General features: G+C 40.2%; 1 protein-coding gene across 4 annotated transcripts; it reads left to right on the top strand.

Annotated features, from left to right (window-relative positions):
- Positions 1–6,145: 6,145 nt before the first annotated feature.
- Positions 6,146–13,036, top strand: LOC308388653 (uncharacterized protein). Of its 4 annotated transcripts, XR_013970147.1 has the most exons (4): positions 6,146–6,451; positions 6,600–12,102; positions 12,366–12,545; positions 12,694–13,036. XR_013970147.1 is itself a non-coding variant. In XM_080869492.1 (2 exons), exon 2 carries the CDS (start codon positions 6,745–6,747, stop codon positions 8,605–8,607), a length of 1,863 nt encoding a protein of 620 aa, XP_080725618.1. In that variant the 5' UTR covers positions 6,146–6,451; positions 6,600–6,744; the 3' UTR covers positions 8,608–13,036. The 4 variants fall into 4 exon arrangements, 1 of the variants encoding a protein (XP_080725618.1); XR_013970146.1 differs by lacking the exon at positions 12,366–12,545; XR_013970148.1 differs by having other exon boundaries at positions 6,600–12,545.
- The last annotated feature ends 3,971 nt before the right edge of the window (positions 13,037–17,007 follow it).

Raw genomic sequence — 17,007 nt, 5'->3', positions numbered from 1 at the left:
CTTCAGTAGACTTAACTTTAAAAAATTCTTGCCATTATTTTAATTGGTTCAGGCTATAAAGAGCTAATGTGTATACCCACCCCTGTATACCAGTCAACAGGATCATTTACTCTCACTGGTAGCTGCTTTTCAGTTTCAATCTGGTCGCCAAAACACTGATAATCTCTTCCCGTGTATGTAGCCTGTTGCAGCTTAGTTAAAGTGTGGACTGGGGTCTTAGATCAAGGGCTGAGGGTTGTTTTCCTGTACACTTTCATACGACTGTAAAACTGTATTGCCTTTGCTGACTGTTTGAAAGAATGCATGTTCAAGCACTGGGCTATAGTTCATAGGGGAAACGAGGTGCAAAAAGGGGGAAAAATGGACAGTGTCAGCACACAAAATGACTCTGTATTTTATTCATATTCTACTTTCTGATACCAATCTGGCGTCCAGGTACCTGAATTGGACTTTTGGCACCAATTTGTTAAGGTTTCTGAGTGTGGCACACTCAGTGGAGAGATTAAAATGCAGCTCCGTGTTTCATTCCTGTTGGATCAAATTTGAGTGGAGTTGCAGGTGAGGATTTTAGAACAGGTTAAAAAGTATCACCATTTAATGACTAATTGTTAAAATGTTGTTATTCACTCTAATTTACATGTTTGAGCAAAAGTAAACATGACAAGTTTTGCTGGAGTTTTTCAGATATTAGTAGTTTTTTAATCGGTCCAAGAAAAGTGTCCATTATATTTAACCATTACTTAACCCTCTACAAGGCTACAATAAACAGACATGGAACAAAAATACAACAAGTACAAATACAAACTTAGGCATAGCTGCAGCAATTCTCGATGTATTACTTGTTACTACTTGAAGTAGTATTCGTGTATGTTACTTAATTATTCCCTGCAAAAAGTAATTAATTACACTTCTAGTCCTAACGAGAACACACACGATCATTCTTGATCATTCTACATCTCAGTGATTCCACTGTAGATGAAGTCCAAGTCTGACTGCGTATCAGAAGAGCAGGCTCTGGCTGCTTGGCTGACCTACACTCAGTGTTAACATCAGTGTGAGTTATTCACTAGCTTTTTGTAAGAATGCTGTCCGAGCAGATGCTGGCAAAGACCTGATTCTGTGTTACAGCCTGTTTGCACTTGGCAGCCATGTTCTTGCCCATTTGTTCAATAAAAATAAAAGCAATGTCCACATCTCCAGTCCTCAAGAGATCCACTGTTTTCCTTCACCCTGCACACAAACTGAAGTCAGCTGATTGCAGCAAGTTTGATCATTTTATTTTTATCCACCGATTGTGCATGAAATTGAACCTTTGTAATGCAAGTAAATACATAATTGCAATGTGAATACTGAAATTAGTAGAGCACTTTGTTGTGTTTCATTTCTGTTGGATCATTATATTACTTTGTATTACTTTGTAATGTATCACGGCCAACAGCCATCTGGAGGAGTGATAGTTTATGGCTCTGTCATACTATACTACAAATAGAAAGGCAATCTGTTTGTAACTAGGAAAAATCAGTGGTTGCCTATTAATTGCACTGTGTTTTTTTTTTTAGTCAGAGACTGTAGTAGTTGCACCCGACATGGACACACTTGTTGTAGAGGTGATTGTATAAGTCACCTGGTGGGAGGGAATCAAAAATCTCTGGGATCATCAACATGTTTTTTTGGCAAATGTGAGACGAGCCTTTGTTTCTCAACTCTTTTTTTATATTGTGGCTTGAGCTGCTGCTTTTTGAGATCTGTTAGCTTACTTTGTCTCTCAGGTTCTATAGTATAGGACATGCAGATAGCAACAGATTTACAACAAGCAGCAAGAGATTTGTGATCTTTTTCCCAATTTCTTACAGTTTATCTTCACATTATCACAAACAAATTGCATATAATTGCCAACTTGACCATAATTGATCAACTGTTGGAAGGCTGATCCCATCTTATTGTGGTTTTACCTGTATCACTGTCTTCGAAGCGCAGCGGCACGATGGTTAGCACTGAAAAGGTCCCGAGTTTGACTCCACCAGGTGGTCTTTTTGTGTGGAGTTTGCATTTTCTCTGCATGTTTGCGTGGGTTCTCTCCGGATACTCCAGCTTCCTCCCACAGTCCAAAGACATGCAGTTAGTGAGGTTACGTTAATTGGTGATTCTAAATTGCCCATAAATGTGGATGTAAGTGCGACTGGTTTTCTGTGTCTCTGTGTTAGCCTTGCAACAGACTCGAGACGGTGTATCCATGCTTTATCCCGCCTCTTGTCCAATGGTAGCTGTGATAGGCTCCAGCGCCCCACGACCAAAAGCAAAAGAGAATAGATGGATGGGTGTCTTCAAGGGAACAGTTTCATAGGCAACACTGCAAGTTCATTGCACATGTCACATGTTTCAATAATTATGGTCATGCTATGGTCTCCAGCCGCTGTCTTTGGTGAAGACTATAGCATGTGTTTAGCAGTGTGACTACAGAATGTAGAAACCAGATTATAAAGAACACAATAATAATAACAACATGGTGTTTAATATAAAATTAATTTGATATAAAATATAAACACAGTTGAGAGGAGGCAGCATGCATGTAAATACTCCTATATTGAATGGGAGAATGTAGCATTAATCCTCCAAAAAGTTTTTAAAAGTTAAGACATTATATGGGCATCAGCAATTCTACTTTTGGTCGCAGATTATAAATTCTCTTGTGTTGCTAAAATTCACAAATTTACATAAAAATATCTCAAAGGTCCTTAAAAGTGAACCATGACCCTGCCGTGTACTGTGAAAACAAAATGTTAAATCGTGGACTCTCCTCTACATCATCAGCGCTACGATACGGAAACACTGACGCTAAGCGCTAAATCTGACGCAAAATCGTCTGTCACTTTTTGCCCTGAATCACATGTATTAGCACATTTAAAAGCAAATCAAGTTGCTTTGCCCCTAAGTGCACTCATGAAGGTATTTAAGATGAGTCATCCCTTTTAAGAGCACATAAGTGGAAACAGTCACAGCCACATTTGAAACCACTTAGTTGAAACAATAGAAAAAGAATGCAATTTGCACTGCTGGAATTAGGTTGTCTGACTAAATGTGGTGATCTGGCTTCTTGAAAAAAAAAGTTTCCCATACAAGCAGAGCCTGTTTGCTCCTGACATATGCTGGACATATTAAATTATACAACATAGAGGAAAAAATCAATTAATGGCTTAGGCAACAAGTAATAAACTGTAGCTGCTCTGACATGTCGGGATGGAACTCTTGTGACACTAATACATGCTGCGTTATTTGAATAAGGGCTGAAGGCTTACTCCATTGATTTTATTACAGAAACAGCAAATTGATTTAAATAACACTGCTAATGGGAGAGTGAAATGTAAAGGTTGGATGTTGTAGTGGAACCACTGCAGGGTTCCTATCCATAAAGGCTTAAAGTAGGGACACAGTTTTATTGCTACACCTACTTGATAATTGCAGCTAAGCATCAGTCTCCCATTCCTGAATATAAGCAATTCAACCTGTTAGCATCCACCAGGTCAACGGGAACTAGTAGTATGCAATACTGTAAATTTTTGTATTGATCCAATACCAAGTAAATATTGCTGATACCAATGCTGATACTGATCCTTTTAACCTAGAGAGCAGTGTGTCATGACTCATGGAATCAGTTGTCACCCGTTTGCAAATTCTGAACACATTTTAATGATCACTGGGATTTACACTTTCCACAATAATTAGTTAACGCAATAAAACACACCTTTCAGCTTTTCATGTATTTTGAAACTGGGATTTTTGGAGCAATGGAATGTAATAAATGACTTTGGGTCAACTTCTGTCGGTAAATGTTTTATGAGCTCTCAGTTTCAACGATACCCCACCTCCAAATTTACACAAGTCACTAGAAACCTGGTTGGTGTGGAGGTGTTAATAAAAAGACTATAATCCTGAAATCAATATTTTAAAAAACATCTTTTGAATTCTGAAACAAAATCCAAACCTGACCCCACACAGGGTGCGTGTGTCCTAATGGATCTTAAGAAGCAAAGTCCCTTTGCTCATCAGCGCCAGTAATACGGCGATGGCCTCCCCACGCAGTTCTACCAATATCCCAGCAAGGGACAAAAGGCAGATGTCTATGTATCAAGAGTCTGCTACCATTCACATTAATCCCATGTTGCATTGCAAACAGCTCCTCTATTACCAATGCTGCCCCGCCATGAACTCGCCACTGAGCGCACGCAATCCACACGAGGCATGAGGGATGCATCGTGCAGCGCTAGTATGTTAAGATTTCATTTAGATTTCATTCATGCTTTAAGATATTTCTTGTGTGGAAGCTGTACAGGAATATATATTCCATGAATGGGAAATACCCAGGCATGGATGTGTGTTTGTGCGCATCCTGCACTAGAGGGCCATTCGTCGACGAACAAGGCCCTTGCCGTTTTCAATTTCCAGAGGTGTCAGCCGGACCCGAGGAATGCTGGAAGCTGATACATCAGCTGAGCCGCCAGCCCTATTGTGTGTCTTCACTTCATACACAGATAGCCTGAAATGTATGGGCGTAAATTCTGAGCCATTGTCAAAGACTAATGCTGGCAGGTGGCAATAGCGGTGGCTGATGCCTTGATTATATTCATAAACAACAGGTTAACTTGTTATGCAGGACATAGATAGAGTCAGGATGGCATTCAAAGCACTTTTCATTGATGCTCACAAAGATAAGAAGGAGCGCATTTGAATGGGTGCATTATTTGGCAGGAAAGATGCATTCATTTTTCTCAGTGTGTCTGTCTGTTTGGCTACAGCTTGCTCCACTCTGTCCGACATCGTGTGCTTCTTTGTCCCGATGCAACAGCAACATCTGCGTGAAGTGTGGCGCACAATGGCTGCACATACAAGCATGTAAACACACAAACATTTTGCTACACATCACTGGAGGTGTCGTGTTATTTGACACTTGCTGGCTACTTATCGCAACTTTCCTGTCACTACAAACCTGACAGCATCTAGTATATGGTCAGCTTTGGCAAATGAACCGGCCTTTTAAATAACATAAAGGGAAACATAATGCTGCACCTTTGAGGGAAACGTCACATCTGTAAAGCTGGAAGTCCAGCAACACAAAAATAAAACCACAACTAATGAATTCATAAATAGCCTGCCTGTCTACACTAATGTTTTGAATGCTACATTTCTATGCACGTAATAATAGAATCATAATAAGTACTGCAGATTTGATGTAAGAAAAGAAAAATGAAAGAAAAAGAAATACTAACAGCTGTGCTGAAGCTTATAGTTAATCGGGAGATGTAAGCAGTGATGTTTAGATGGTCCTTTAAGAAAAAAGGAAAGAAAAGATAAACAAAATGTTGTGTATTACTACATGTAAAATACAGTGTCAGTATTGTTTTATGGTTGTTTATTGGGTACAGTGGATTTATACTAGGCTGAGACAGATCACAGACCTGTCCATGGTTCACACCCGTATGACAGCTGGGATAGGCTTCAGCCCAGCCACCCGCTGCCCTGAACTGATTAAGCAAAAAATGTTTAACAAATGCATGGATTCATACTTTTTGTTAAAGAAGGAACATTAGAACTGCAAATTCTTCTGACTCCATCCTGACATGCACCCTCCTAGAGTGTAACTACACATCACCATCATTGTAGCCATACAGGTATAATGCTCTATGTAGCTTCACCACAGCCAGTAAGGTGGATGTACTCACCTGGAATACATCTTGGACAATAACAGACTAGCATGAAGAGAAGTGACTGGCAATAACACAAGGTCTCTCCTTGACAGCAAAGACTGCTTATTCCCTCTTTGCCTGCAGATTTCACTGTGGAGAGATTTTATTTGAATTTCATTGTTCAAATGCTATAGATATGTGCTAATGTTTATTTAATCTTACATAGCTAGGTAGATAGATTGCTTCTTGTCAAGTCGTCGAGGTCTAGTGTGATGCACAAAAGGATTCAACTGCTAAGAAACAAAGAAGCTAAAATAAAATCAGTGATATGGTTATAACAATATTACTGACAAAAGATAGTCAGCAGATACAGCTCTTTGTTTTTGACACATACACCCTCTTTCTCAACACAACTACCTAGTAGATGATAGCAGATAGATGGCAGTCATTGCGACTCTGTGTTGCCCTTAAGGCATTTCTCTGAATAAATAGGTTCATAAGTTTGAAATAAATAATTCTAAAAAGATTTGCCATTAAGAAATTAATATGTGTTGTTAATATGAATAATTCATGCTTTACATACGTTTTAGTTAAAAGGAAAATATCGCTAAAATGTATTTCCTGTTCTGGCGGGGCACTTCCGGTTCCGGTCGAGCACTTCCGGTTTTGGTCAAGCGCTCGGTTTTGCTGAGAAACAGGCTCCTCATGCTAAAGGCAGTATGGAGATGTAATCTAATGCCATCTACTCCGAATTATCAGGCCGGAACGCCGTAAGTTACTTTATATGACAGTCTGTACAGATAACTTTGGATATTAATGTGTATTTGCTAACATGAATGTTTTAGTGAGAGTAATGCACTTTATTGATGTAAACATGCTTCTGCCTGTTGAGATGGAGTTTATTTTCTGTCATTTCAGTTTTCACCACATGTTCATGGAGACAATTAAACAAGCTGCAACTAAACTCCAGGGTCTTCATTTGTGGTTTAACTCGGTGTCACCAACATCCTCGTTGAAAACACTACAGTGAAAAGGCGGCTACTGGTGATTCATCACGGTCAAAATGGCATCCAGTAACAAGTCTGCACGCAGTTTAAGGACCAGCCGCTCATCTGGATCAGCAGTAAGCGCTGCCCATGCTCGAGCTAAAGCAGAGGCTGCCAAGGTGAGAGCATGCTATGCAACAAAAGAAGCACAGTTAAAGGTTGAAAAAGCTCAAAGCGAACTGGAAAAGGCAAAAATAGATGCAGAATTAGAAGTGTTAACATTACAGAGGGAAGCTGATGCTGCTGTAGCTGAAGCAGAAGTGCTAGAGGAAGCTGAAGCTATACAAGAAGAACCTGAGAGTAGAAAATCTCCATCAGAAAGCGTAAAATTAGAACGTACAAATGAATATGTACGATCTCAAATGGACACCAAGCTATCTCCCAGTCCACAAAAATTACCAACCACTTCTTGCCCCCAAGCAAGTTCACCGAACACATTTGTAACGTGGCATCCCTCTGAAGAAGGCAATTTAGAGCCACAACCCATCAACTCTGAAACAAGACTTACCAAAGATAATATCGCTGCTCTAAATAAGCCCAGCCAGCTGAAAGGTGAAACAAAACCTAAAGTGGAGAAACAAAATAACCCTCTCAACCCATGCGGCTCACCATTCATACCTCAGCATAACTATAACACCACGGCCAGCATTTTAAATCCAGCAGAACCCTTTGCCCAATACATGGCACGTCGAGATTTAATAATCTCAGGCCTTTACCAGTTCGACGATAGGCCAGAGAACTACAGAGCATGGTGCTCTTCATTTACCAGTGCGACAGCTGAAGTCCAACTCACCCCCATTCAAGAGCTAGATCTCATGACAAAGTGGTTAGGGAGAGAGTCGAGTGATCAGGTGAAACGCATACGTTCAGTATATGTCAACAACCCCACATTAGCTCTATGCAAAGCATGGGAAAGACTGAATGAATGTTATGCAGCATCAGAAATAATCGAAAGGTCACTTTTCCAACGGTTGGACAGTTTCCCCAAAATAACAGTCAAAGATCATGTCAAGCTACGTGAACTAGGAGATTTACTGCAAGAGATTCAAGGCGCTAAGGAAGACGGCCATCTGCCTGGTCTACTCTATCTGGACACTTCTCGTGGAATCAGCCCAATCGTAGACAAACTCCCATATGGACTTCAGGAGAGGTGGATGTCACACGGCTCTCAATATAAAGAGAACAACCAAGGCTGTTTCCCACCTTTTGAGTACTTCTGTGAATTCATATGTAAAGAGGCAAAGAAACGCAATGATCCAAGTTTCCAACAGCAAAACTTAAAACCAGAAAAACCTTTTGCAAAAAACTTAAATTCCAGCAAGTACACAAAAAGTACTGTACACAAAACCTATATTTCTCCCCCTAACAAGGACTTTAACCGGAACTGCCCACTGCATAACAAGCCACACCCGCTCAAAAGATGCAGAACATTTAGGAATAAAGCACTGGACGAAAGGAAGGCCTTCCTCAAAGAGAAAGGATTATGCTTCAGATGCTGTTCTTCAGATACTCATCTTGCGAAGGAATGCAAATCTTCAGTAAAGTGTTCTGAATGTGACAGCACAAGTCACGACGCAGTCATGCATCCCGGTCCTCCACCACAGACCAACAAGGCTCCACCTCCGGCACAAGAGAATGGCGGGGAGAGAGAAAACAGTCATGACACGGTTGATGTCACAACAAGCTGCACAGACGTGTGCGGTTCAGGTCAGTGGGGACGTTCATGTTCCAAGATATGTCTCACGTGGGTGTACCCTAAAGGTTACAAGGACAGAGCTGTTAAGGCATATGTAATACTAGACGATCAGAGCAATCGTTCTTTAGCCAAGCCTGAGTTCTTCGAACTTTTTGATAGGGCTGCTCAATTAATCGAATTTTAATCACGATTACGATCTGGGCTTTCAACGATCATTAAAAATGACTGAGCCGATTATTAGCCCCTCCCTCATTTATCCGCGACACCTTAAAGGCCGGTCCGTGAAAATATTGTCGGGCATAAACCGGTCCGTGGCGCAAAAAAGGGTGGAGACCGCTGATTAAGAGGACCCGAGGGAAGCTCGGAAAGCTAAGCAGAAGTTATTTGGAGAGTGACTGCCGTTGGTTGAAAAGAGTTAAAAAAAAAAAAAACTTCAGTGGTGTTGCACACTATTTTATATTATTTTTTTTAAAGTCATTGTTAACCCTTTAAAGCCGGTCAGAGCAGCACGCTCCGTTTTGCGTAACTATTTTTAAATCCCTGTAGAACCTGAACCGTGTAAGCTAGCGCAATAATTTGTTTTGCATATGAAACCGGAGGAGTTGTACTTACATCTGATGCCATCAGCTTGTCCTCGGTCACGGTTTCGTTCCACATATAGCTTTGCAAAAACTGCATAAAAAGCGCTTGCAGGAACAAAAACATAATATTCCAGAAACACGCTTTGCCGTTCCTATCAGCTGTTCGTAACACTTCCCACAGTGAAATGATGCACATGCTGTTTTCTTTGCAAATTTGCATCATAGGATTGTTTTTTGTTTTTCCTGCAGTATATAAAAATTGCTGTATCTCCAAAATAAAACTATGAAGACACTCAAAATAAATTTCCTGTGGTGGGAAACTATTTTTTGCAACTTTATTGTATTTAAAGTTTTGAGGGATAAACCTCTTAAACTTCTCCAAGTAGAAATATATGTAAACAAAACAAAAGCGATTTTCAATTTTTTTTGTAGTTTATTGCACTTTTTTGCAATTTATGTAATTACTATGCACTTAATGCATACATATTATTAAAATATGGGCTATAACAGTGGTATTGATGTATAGCAACTTGAAATGCTCCCACAAATGGCACTACAGCATGTAAAATAAATAAATAAAAATAATATAAGCTCTGGTGGACTTGGTTCTATAGTAGGTCTTAAAGGGTTAAATAAATATCGTCAAATAATCGTGATCTCAATTTCAGTGAAAATAATCGTGATTATCATTTTTGCCATAATCGAGCAGCCCTACTTTTTGACATTAAAAGCGAACCTTTCTCCTACAATCTTAGAACATGCTCTGGTGTTGTAGAAACATGGGGTAAAATAGCTGAAGGCTTCCATATCGAGTCACTGGATAGGTCAGTGGTAATTCCTCTACCATCGCTCATAGAGTGTCAGGACATCCCTAACAATAGGAATGAAATCCCAACTCCCAGCGCAGTGCTACACCAGCCGCACCTCCGTACCATAGCAAAGTTCATCCCTGAGCTAGACCCTAAAGCCGAAATACTCCTGCTGCTAGGGAGAGACATTTTACAGGCACACAAGGTCAGGCAGAGAATTAACGGCCCCCATAATGCCCCCTTCGCCCAGCGCCTAGACCTAGGGTGGGTTGTAGTTGGGGAGGTCTGTCTGGGTAATGTCCATAGGCCTACAGTCAGCACCCTGAAGACAGTCGTTCTGGAAAATGGCCGCCCTACAGTTTTCAAACCAGGCAATAGCCTTCTGCAACTCAAAGAAATGCCACACACAAACAGGCCAGGTAAAGCGCCCGAACAAACTCTGGGTCAAACAGTTTTTAACCGGACAGATAACGACAACAAACCAGCTCACTCAATACAGGACACTCTCTTTCTAAAAATGATGGACAATACTATGTACAGAGATGTGGACAACAGTTGGGTCGCCCCACTTCCATTTAAGGAACCCCGCCAGCAATTACCAAACAACAGAGTACAGCGCATTCGCCAGTCATCAAAGCCAGAACAGTGGCATTATGTGCGCACAGAGGAAAATCCAGCAGACCATGCGTCTAGGTCACTGTCGCCATTCCAACTAAAAAAGTCCACCTGGTTCACCGGACCTCCCTTCATCCACCATCCTGCTGCAGAGACAACACAACTGAGTGGAATGTTTGACCTGATTGAACCAGATAAGGACTCAGAAATTAGACCAGAAGTAAAAACTCACATCACTCACCTCCAAGTACTCATCTGTAAGCGTTTTGAGCACTTTTCTACTTTTCAGTCTTTAGTCAGAGCCATAGCAAATCTTATCCACATTGCAAAGTCCTTCAATGGGACTAATCCAAACAAAAAATGCAAAGGCTGGCACAAATGTCATCTGCCTCAAACTCCAGAGGAGATTGCTCAAGCAAAAACTGTCATCTTCAAAGAGACACAGAAGGCATACTTTGAGAAGGAACTTTCTGCCCTTGATGCTGGCAAGCCAATCTCAAAATAGAGCCCCCTCAAGAAGCTCAGCCCAATGTTACAGGACAGTCTCATTTCTGTTGGAGGCCGACTCAAACACGCAGAAATTGAGAGTGTTGAAAAGAGCCCAGTAATTCTTCCAAAAAACAGTCACATCTCCCTTCTGCTCACTCGCCATTACCACGAGCTAACAAGGCACCAAGGTCGTCATCTGACGGAAGGAGCAATCAGAGCTGCTGGGCTGTGGCTTTTAGGCGGCAAAAACTAGTCAATTCAGTAATCCACAAATGTTTAACCTGCCGCAAACTACGTGGAAAACAAGAACAACAACTCATGGCGGACCTACCACCTGAACGCCTAAAAACTTGTCCTCCTTTCACCTACGTCGGCCTTGATGTCTTCGGACCGTGGTCCATAACAACCAGGCGTACCAGGGGCGGAGTAGCTGAAAGTAAGCGGTTGGCCATCATGTTTACCTGCATGAGTTCGAGAGCTGTGCATATTGAGGTAATCGAATCTCTGGACACATCCAGCTGCATAAACGCCCTCCGCCGCTTCTTCGCCCTGAGAGGCCCCGCCAAACAGCTGCTATCTGACCGTGGCACCAATTTTATTAGCACTTCAAAGGAACTTGGAATGGATAAATCACTCCAGCAGTACCTAACTATCCAAGGCTGCAGTTGAGAGTTTAATCCACCACATGCATCCCACATGGGAGGCTCTTGGGAGCGCATGATCGGAGTCGCCCGCAGAATCCTGGACTCCATGCTACTACAAAATAAGATTCAACTGACTCACGACGTGTTATGCACACTCATGGCTGAGGTTACAGCCATAATAAATGCAAGGCCGCTCGTCCCAGTGTCCTCTGATCCAGAGAACCCTTTCGTCCTATCCCCTTCAATGCTCCTTACGCAGAAATCTTGCCTCCTATCCCCACCTGGAGACTTTTCGGATAAAGACCTCTACAACAAACAATGGAGACGGGTCCAAGCCCTTTCCAACCAGTTCTGGACACGCTGGAGGCGAGAGTATCTACCCACATTGCAGCAAAGGCAGAAATGGACCGGGTCGCGCAGAAACCTCCAAGTTGGTGACCTGGTTCTGCTCAAGGACAAGCAGGTTGCACGAAACAGCTGGCCCATGGCCAGGGTCACTGCCACATTCCCAAGCAAGGACGATCGAGTAAGGAAAATTGAGGTAAAGACATGCAATCAAGGGTGCATAAAGACATTTATGCGACCAGTTACAGAAGTTATCCTCCTCATGCCAAAGGACTGAATGCATAATGTTTGTTTAGCATAGTGGCCTCCCGAGGCCAGGCGGGGAGTGTGTTGCCCTTAAGGCATTTCTCTGAATAAATAGGTTCATAAGTTTGAAATAAATAATTCTAAAAAGATTTGCCATTAAGAAATTAATATGTGTTGTTAATATGAATAATTCATGCTTTACATACGTTTTAGTTAAAAGGAAAATATCGCTAAAATGTATTTCCTGTTCTGGCGGGGCACTTCCGGTTCCGGTCGAGCACTTCCGGTTTTGGTCAAGCGCTAGGTTTTGCTGAGAAACAGGCTCCTCATGCTAAAGGCAGTATGGAGATGTAATCTAATGCCATCTACTCCGAATTATCAGGCCGGAACGCCGTAAGTTACTTTATATGACAGTCTGTACAGATAACTTTGGATATTAATGTGTATTTGCTAACATGAATGTTTTAGTGAGAGTAATGCACTTTATTGATGTAAACATGCTTCTGCCTGTTGAGATGGAGTTTATTTTCTGTCATTTCAGTTTTCACCACATGTTCATGGAGACAATTAAACAAGCTGCAACTAAACTCCAGGGTCTTCATTTGTGGTTTAACTCGGTGTCACCAACATCCTCGTTGAAAACACTACAGACTCTATGTGGGGATGTGACTCTAAAGCAGGTGTCATTTTAATAACATGTGTTAGAATGCATGCAAAAAGACAAGGCAGTGCTAAAGCGGCTGTGATCAGATGTGAGTCCTAGTGGCTAATGGCTAATGCTTCTTTATGAAGTAGAGGTGTCTGAGGAGGATGCTTGCCTTATGAAGCTCTCTTATATGAAGACCACACCATCTTTGTGCTGTGTGGCTCAGACGACCGGGCCATAGACCTCACTAGGTGTTAGCAGCCTGGATTTCTGTTTATTATATTTGGAAATAAGAGCTTCATTTTGATTTAATGTGATTCCCCATATATTTCATAAAGCCTGATGTGCTGGTGGAGTTTTGTTGGACGTGGAGAAATACACAGGGCTGATATGCAGGGAATCATTTTCAAAAGTAGATATTGCCAGGTCAGTTGATGTTGTCGAAATTTGTTCCAGAAGCTTGTTCTCCAGGAGATTTGGTAGCTTTAATGCGTTCAATGATATATGATTTACAGAGGTTTTAAGAAGCCTATGTCAAAAAATCTCTAGAATACTGTGAGAATGACTATGCCACTTCTCATAAGCGCTATATGATTCTTCCCCTGCATATAATATGTTAATCTTTTATTCATAAAGTTTTGTTTTTTGAATAAGGAGAGCAATGCACATCATAATTTAACATGAATATCTTTATTAATTTCTTACATACCATGTACTGTTTGATTCTTTGTACTTTTGTTTCATATGTTGTTTGTTTAATTTAAGACTAAAAAAAAAAAAATTAAATGAATGAGAGGTAAAACTTGAGGGGGTAGGGACAAATAAGTAAATACTTCTGCCTACTCCTTTTCAAACAAATAATGGAATGATATTTTGTAATGATTGTGAAGGCACATGTTTGAAATGTTTGAAATAAAAATGAACTGAACTGAACTGAATTCTGTCAGATCAAAATAATTTACAAAACTGAAAAAAAGCAAATACCTGTAAATACAAGACTGTTAGATTTTTGTTAAGTAAGATACTGAGTTTCATTAACATTTGCGAATTTGTATTTCTTAAGCCTTTAGTCCATTTAGTATAGATTTCTGGTCAATTTTAAATAACATTTTAACTTCGAACGTAAAATAAACTTGAATTCTCAGACTATTCACCATATTAGTACGAGTTGCATACAGTCATTTTTCAGTCATTTACTGAGAATTTTTCTTATTTGTAGTGTACAGTCAGTGATCAGGATGTAAGCGGCTGTCGGTCTGGGAGGGTAGTAACTGATATTCTGTAAGAAAAAAAATCTTCTTAGTCATTGAATTATTATGCTTCACTTCTTTAACCAACACGAAAGAAAAGGAATCTGTTCAAACCTGTTGGCAGAACTAAAGCTTAAACTTGGCGTCTGCTCTTTCTGGGGCAAGAGTTGACATCATGTTAGGCTATGTTGTGACAAAATCTCAACATTTAAGTTCACATGCCAAAACTAGCTGGTAAGCTGTAAGAAAAGATAATGCTGAACTAAATTGATCTAAAACTAAAAACTAAATATAAAAGTAACAAAATTAAGAGCTTCAGATGTAAGCTCATAGACATGATGTAATATTGATGTTTTTGTATCAATATTCCTCAGCTAATTTTCTTTTTCTAGTATTAGCATAGCCAACGATCTGCTAGTTCAAGCATCATGAAAAAACATGTTTTCAGTATGCAGATTGTTTTTTTCAATTAAACATATTTCCCAAAGTGAAACATTAAATAACCTGTAATTCTTATATAAATGAATGAGGGCTTTATATATGTAGTGAGCTTCACAAACAAGCGGAAAACATTTTCAGAAATGGAAAAGTAACATTGTTAGTTACAGCTCCTCATAATGGCAGCTAGCAAGAAAAAAAGTAATTATGCGCTATATAAGTTAGTTTTTATTTAATTTATTTATACCAACATGTGCATTAGATATAACAAAAAACAAACAAAACAGTATTTTCAACTGGGCAAAACAAAATAAAAATTGGATTTCTAAAGCACTGTAACACAACAAAAACAATTTCTGTTCAATAAAAAGAGTTGCCATTTTATCTCAAGGGAAATGGTGCCTGTGCACCTGCAAGGTTATTTGTGATGAGTGTCTTAAGGTTTTAGCTGTTTTATTTTCTTTTACTCTTAATCTAAGACTAGTTGAAGTAATAGCCTTTTTAAAAAAAAAAAAGTATAAAGGCCAGAAATAAAACACTGGCTAAAAGCGTCTTTGTCATATGTGAAGAAATCAGGTCCTACTTTAAAGTACCTGCATAAAAATATTTACTCTCAACCACCATCTCTGTGTTTTATTAGAAAAATAAATACCATCTCAAAATGCAGACATAAAGCATTCCATCTATACTAGGCTTTCCTAGCTGAGCGTTGCATGCCCTTCTAATTTAGCAGGCCGCAGCATAAGGGCCCAGTTACAGTGGGAAAGGATTTTATGAGTTTACGGGATGCTGTTTTTATGAGTGGCTGAGGAGAAATAATGGGGTCGAGTGTCTCCCTCCGTTGTCCTTCCCTCACTTCATCCCTCTCCCTCTCCCCAGGCCTCTCCTATTACCTGCCGGCAGGAGGACTCAGGAGTATCGCTTAATAAAAGTTAATCATGAGAAACTTGTTCATTAATTACAGTTCAGGCCGACTGCCTGCCTGGTTGCCTTTCCTTTCCTTCCTGATGCTAAGATATGTCTTCCTTCACTATGGGATTAGACTCTTTGTTTTTATCCTTACCCCCCACTCTTGATCATCATAATTTTTTTATTGAGAAAATATCCTATCAGGTAAGTATTTCCTGGCACTTATTAGTGGGCGATATAAGTTATGGAGGCCAGTAAAAAGGGCGAAAGGGACATGATGTAATATTGATATAATTCAAAATTGTTGCAGCTTTTAGAATGTCTGGTTAAAATCTGAGGCCGTCGTTACACAAAATTCCTGTGAGTTGATCAGGGAATTTCATACCTGTGTGGTCTGGTGGAGATTTCTCACAAGTCTGAATGTCTTTTAATGTTCAACTTGGGTACATCGGTCTAAAAGGCAAAAAGAAAAGGTTTACGTAGTAATATTAGTGTTTTGGTTTAGTTGACTAAGTGGAAGGAGCAGGTAGATCATGTGTTTATTATTAAATTTGATTGGAACACCTGTGTCTGAAGAAGCAACCGTGATATGTGTGAACACCTTTCTACAGGTTTGGCTATGGCTCAGAAGATGTAATGAGTTATCTACCTATTGGAAGGTTGGTGGTTAGATCGCTGGCTCCACCAGTGCCTTCATGTCAAGGCATCCACTGGACTGGAGTGTTAAGAACATACTATTTAAATCCCAGTCCATTTAACACTAACATCGGTGACAGCAATTATGTGCTGGCACCATGGGACACACACTGACCTCATTATTTGAAACTGGACTTTTACACAAACACCACTGTAACCGTATCTCTGGCAGAAAAAGTGCAATAAGTCTACTTTTAATTTAGGAAAAGATCATAGCTTGTGCAGCCAGACCTCACCAGAAAAAGGTCAGTTTTAAAGGGGTTTAGAAAACTGATGTTGACATCGGCCACCATTTAAAGTTGTGTGAATAAGTGCATGTAAAATCTCTGACCTTTTCAGAACGGCTGTGTCGTCACAACTGCCTCGGGCGGGCCTAGTCACCCCGGTAACCAAGATACATTGAAGTATGTTTCTTTTTGCTATGAAAACCATGCAATGCAGTGTTACAATATTGTAGCCTTTTTACATAGTTTTACATAGTTTAGACTGTGTTTTCCAGCTGATTCCCTGGATTCTGGAAAATATTAATTACCTAAAACTTAGCTGGATGCCTAAGCTGGCACTTGTTTTAGTTATTCTTCTTACTTATTATATTTGGGTTAATTACATTATCTGGTTGTTGGTTTTTTTTGTTCTTTCAACAACAGATGTCTTTAAGTGCAAAATATTAATTTTAGATTCTCCTGCATTTATTCTAAATTACACTTAAGTCATGATCAACTGATAGTATGACCTCTGCACCATTTCATGTGCACAGACTAAAAGCAGGGAGAGCAGGCACCAATGAGAGAAGATACAATAACACCCAAGTCAGAAGCAGTGTGAAAAGCGGCAGTTAGGATGGAGGTGGGTTGCAAAGCAGCCTGTAGTGTCAACAGCAAGTGTAGGCAGTTTAGAGAAGCTTTAAAAAGTACAC

This window comes from Rhamphochromis sp. 'chilingali' (assembly GCF_963969265.1).
Source record: "Rhamphochromis sp. 'chilingali' genome assembly, chromosome: 20".
Taxonomy (NCBI): Eukaryota; Metazoa; Chordata; class Actinopteri; order Cichliformes; family Cichlidae; genus Rhamphochromis; species Rhamphochromis sp. 'chilingali'.
This window is presented reverse-complemented; position numbering and strand designations above follow the sequence as displayed.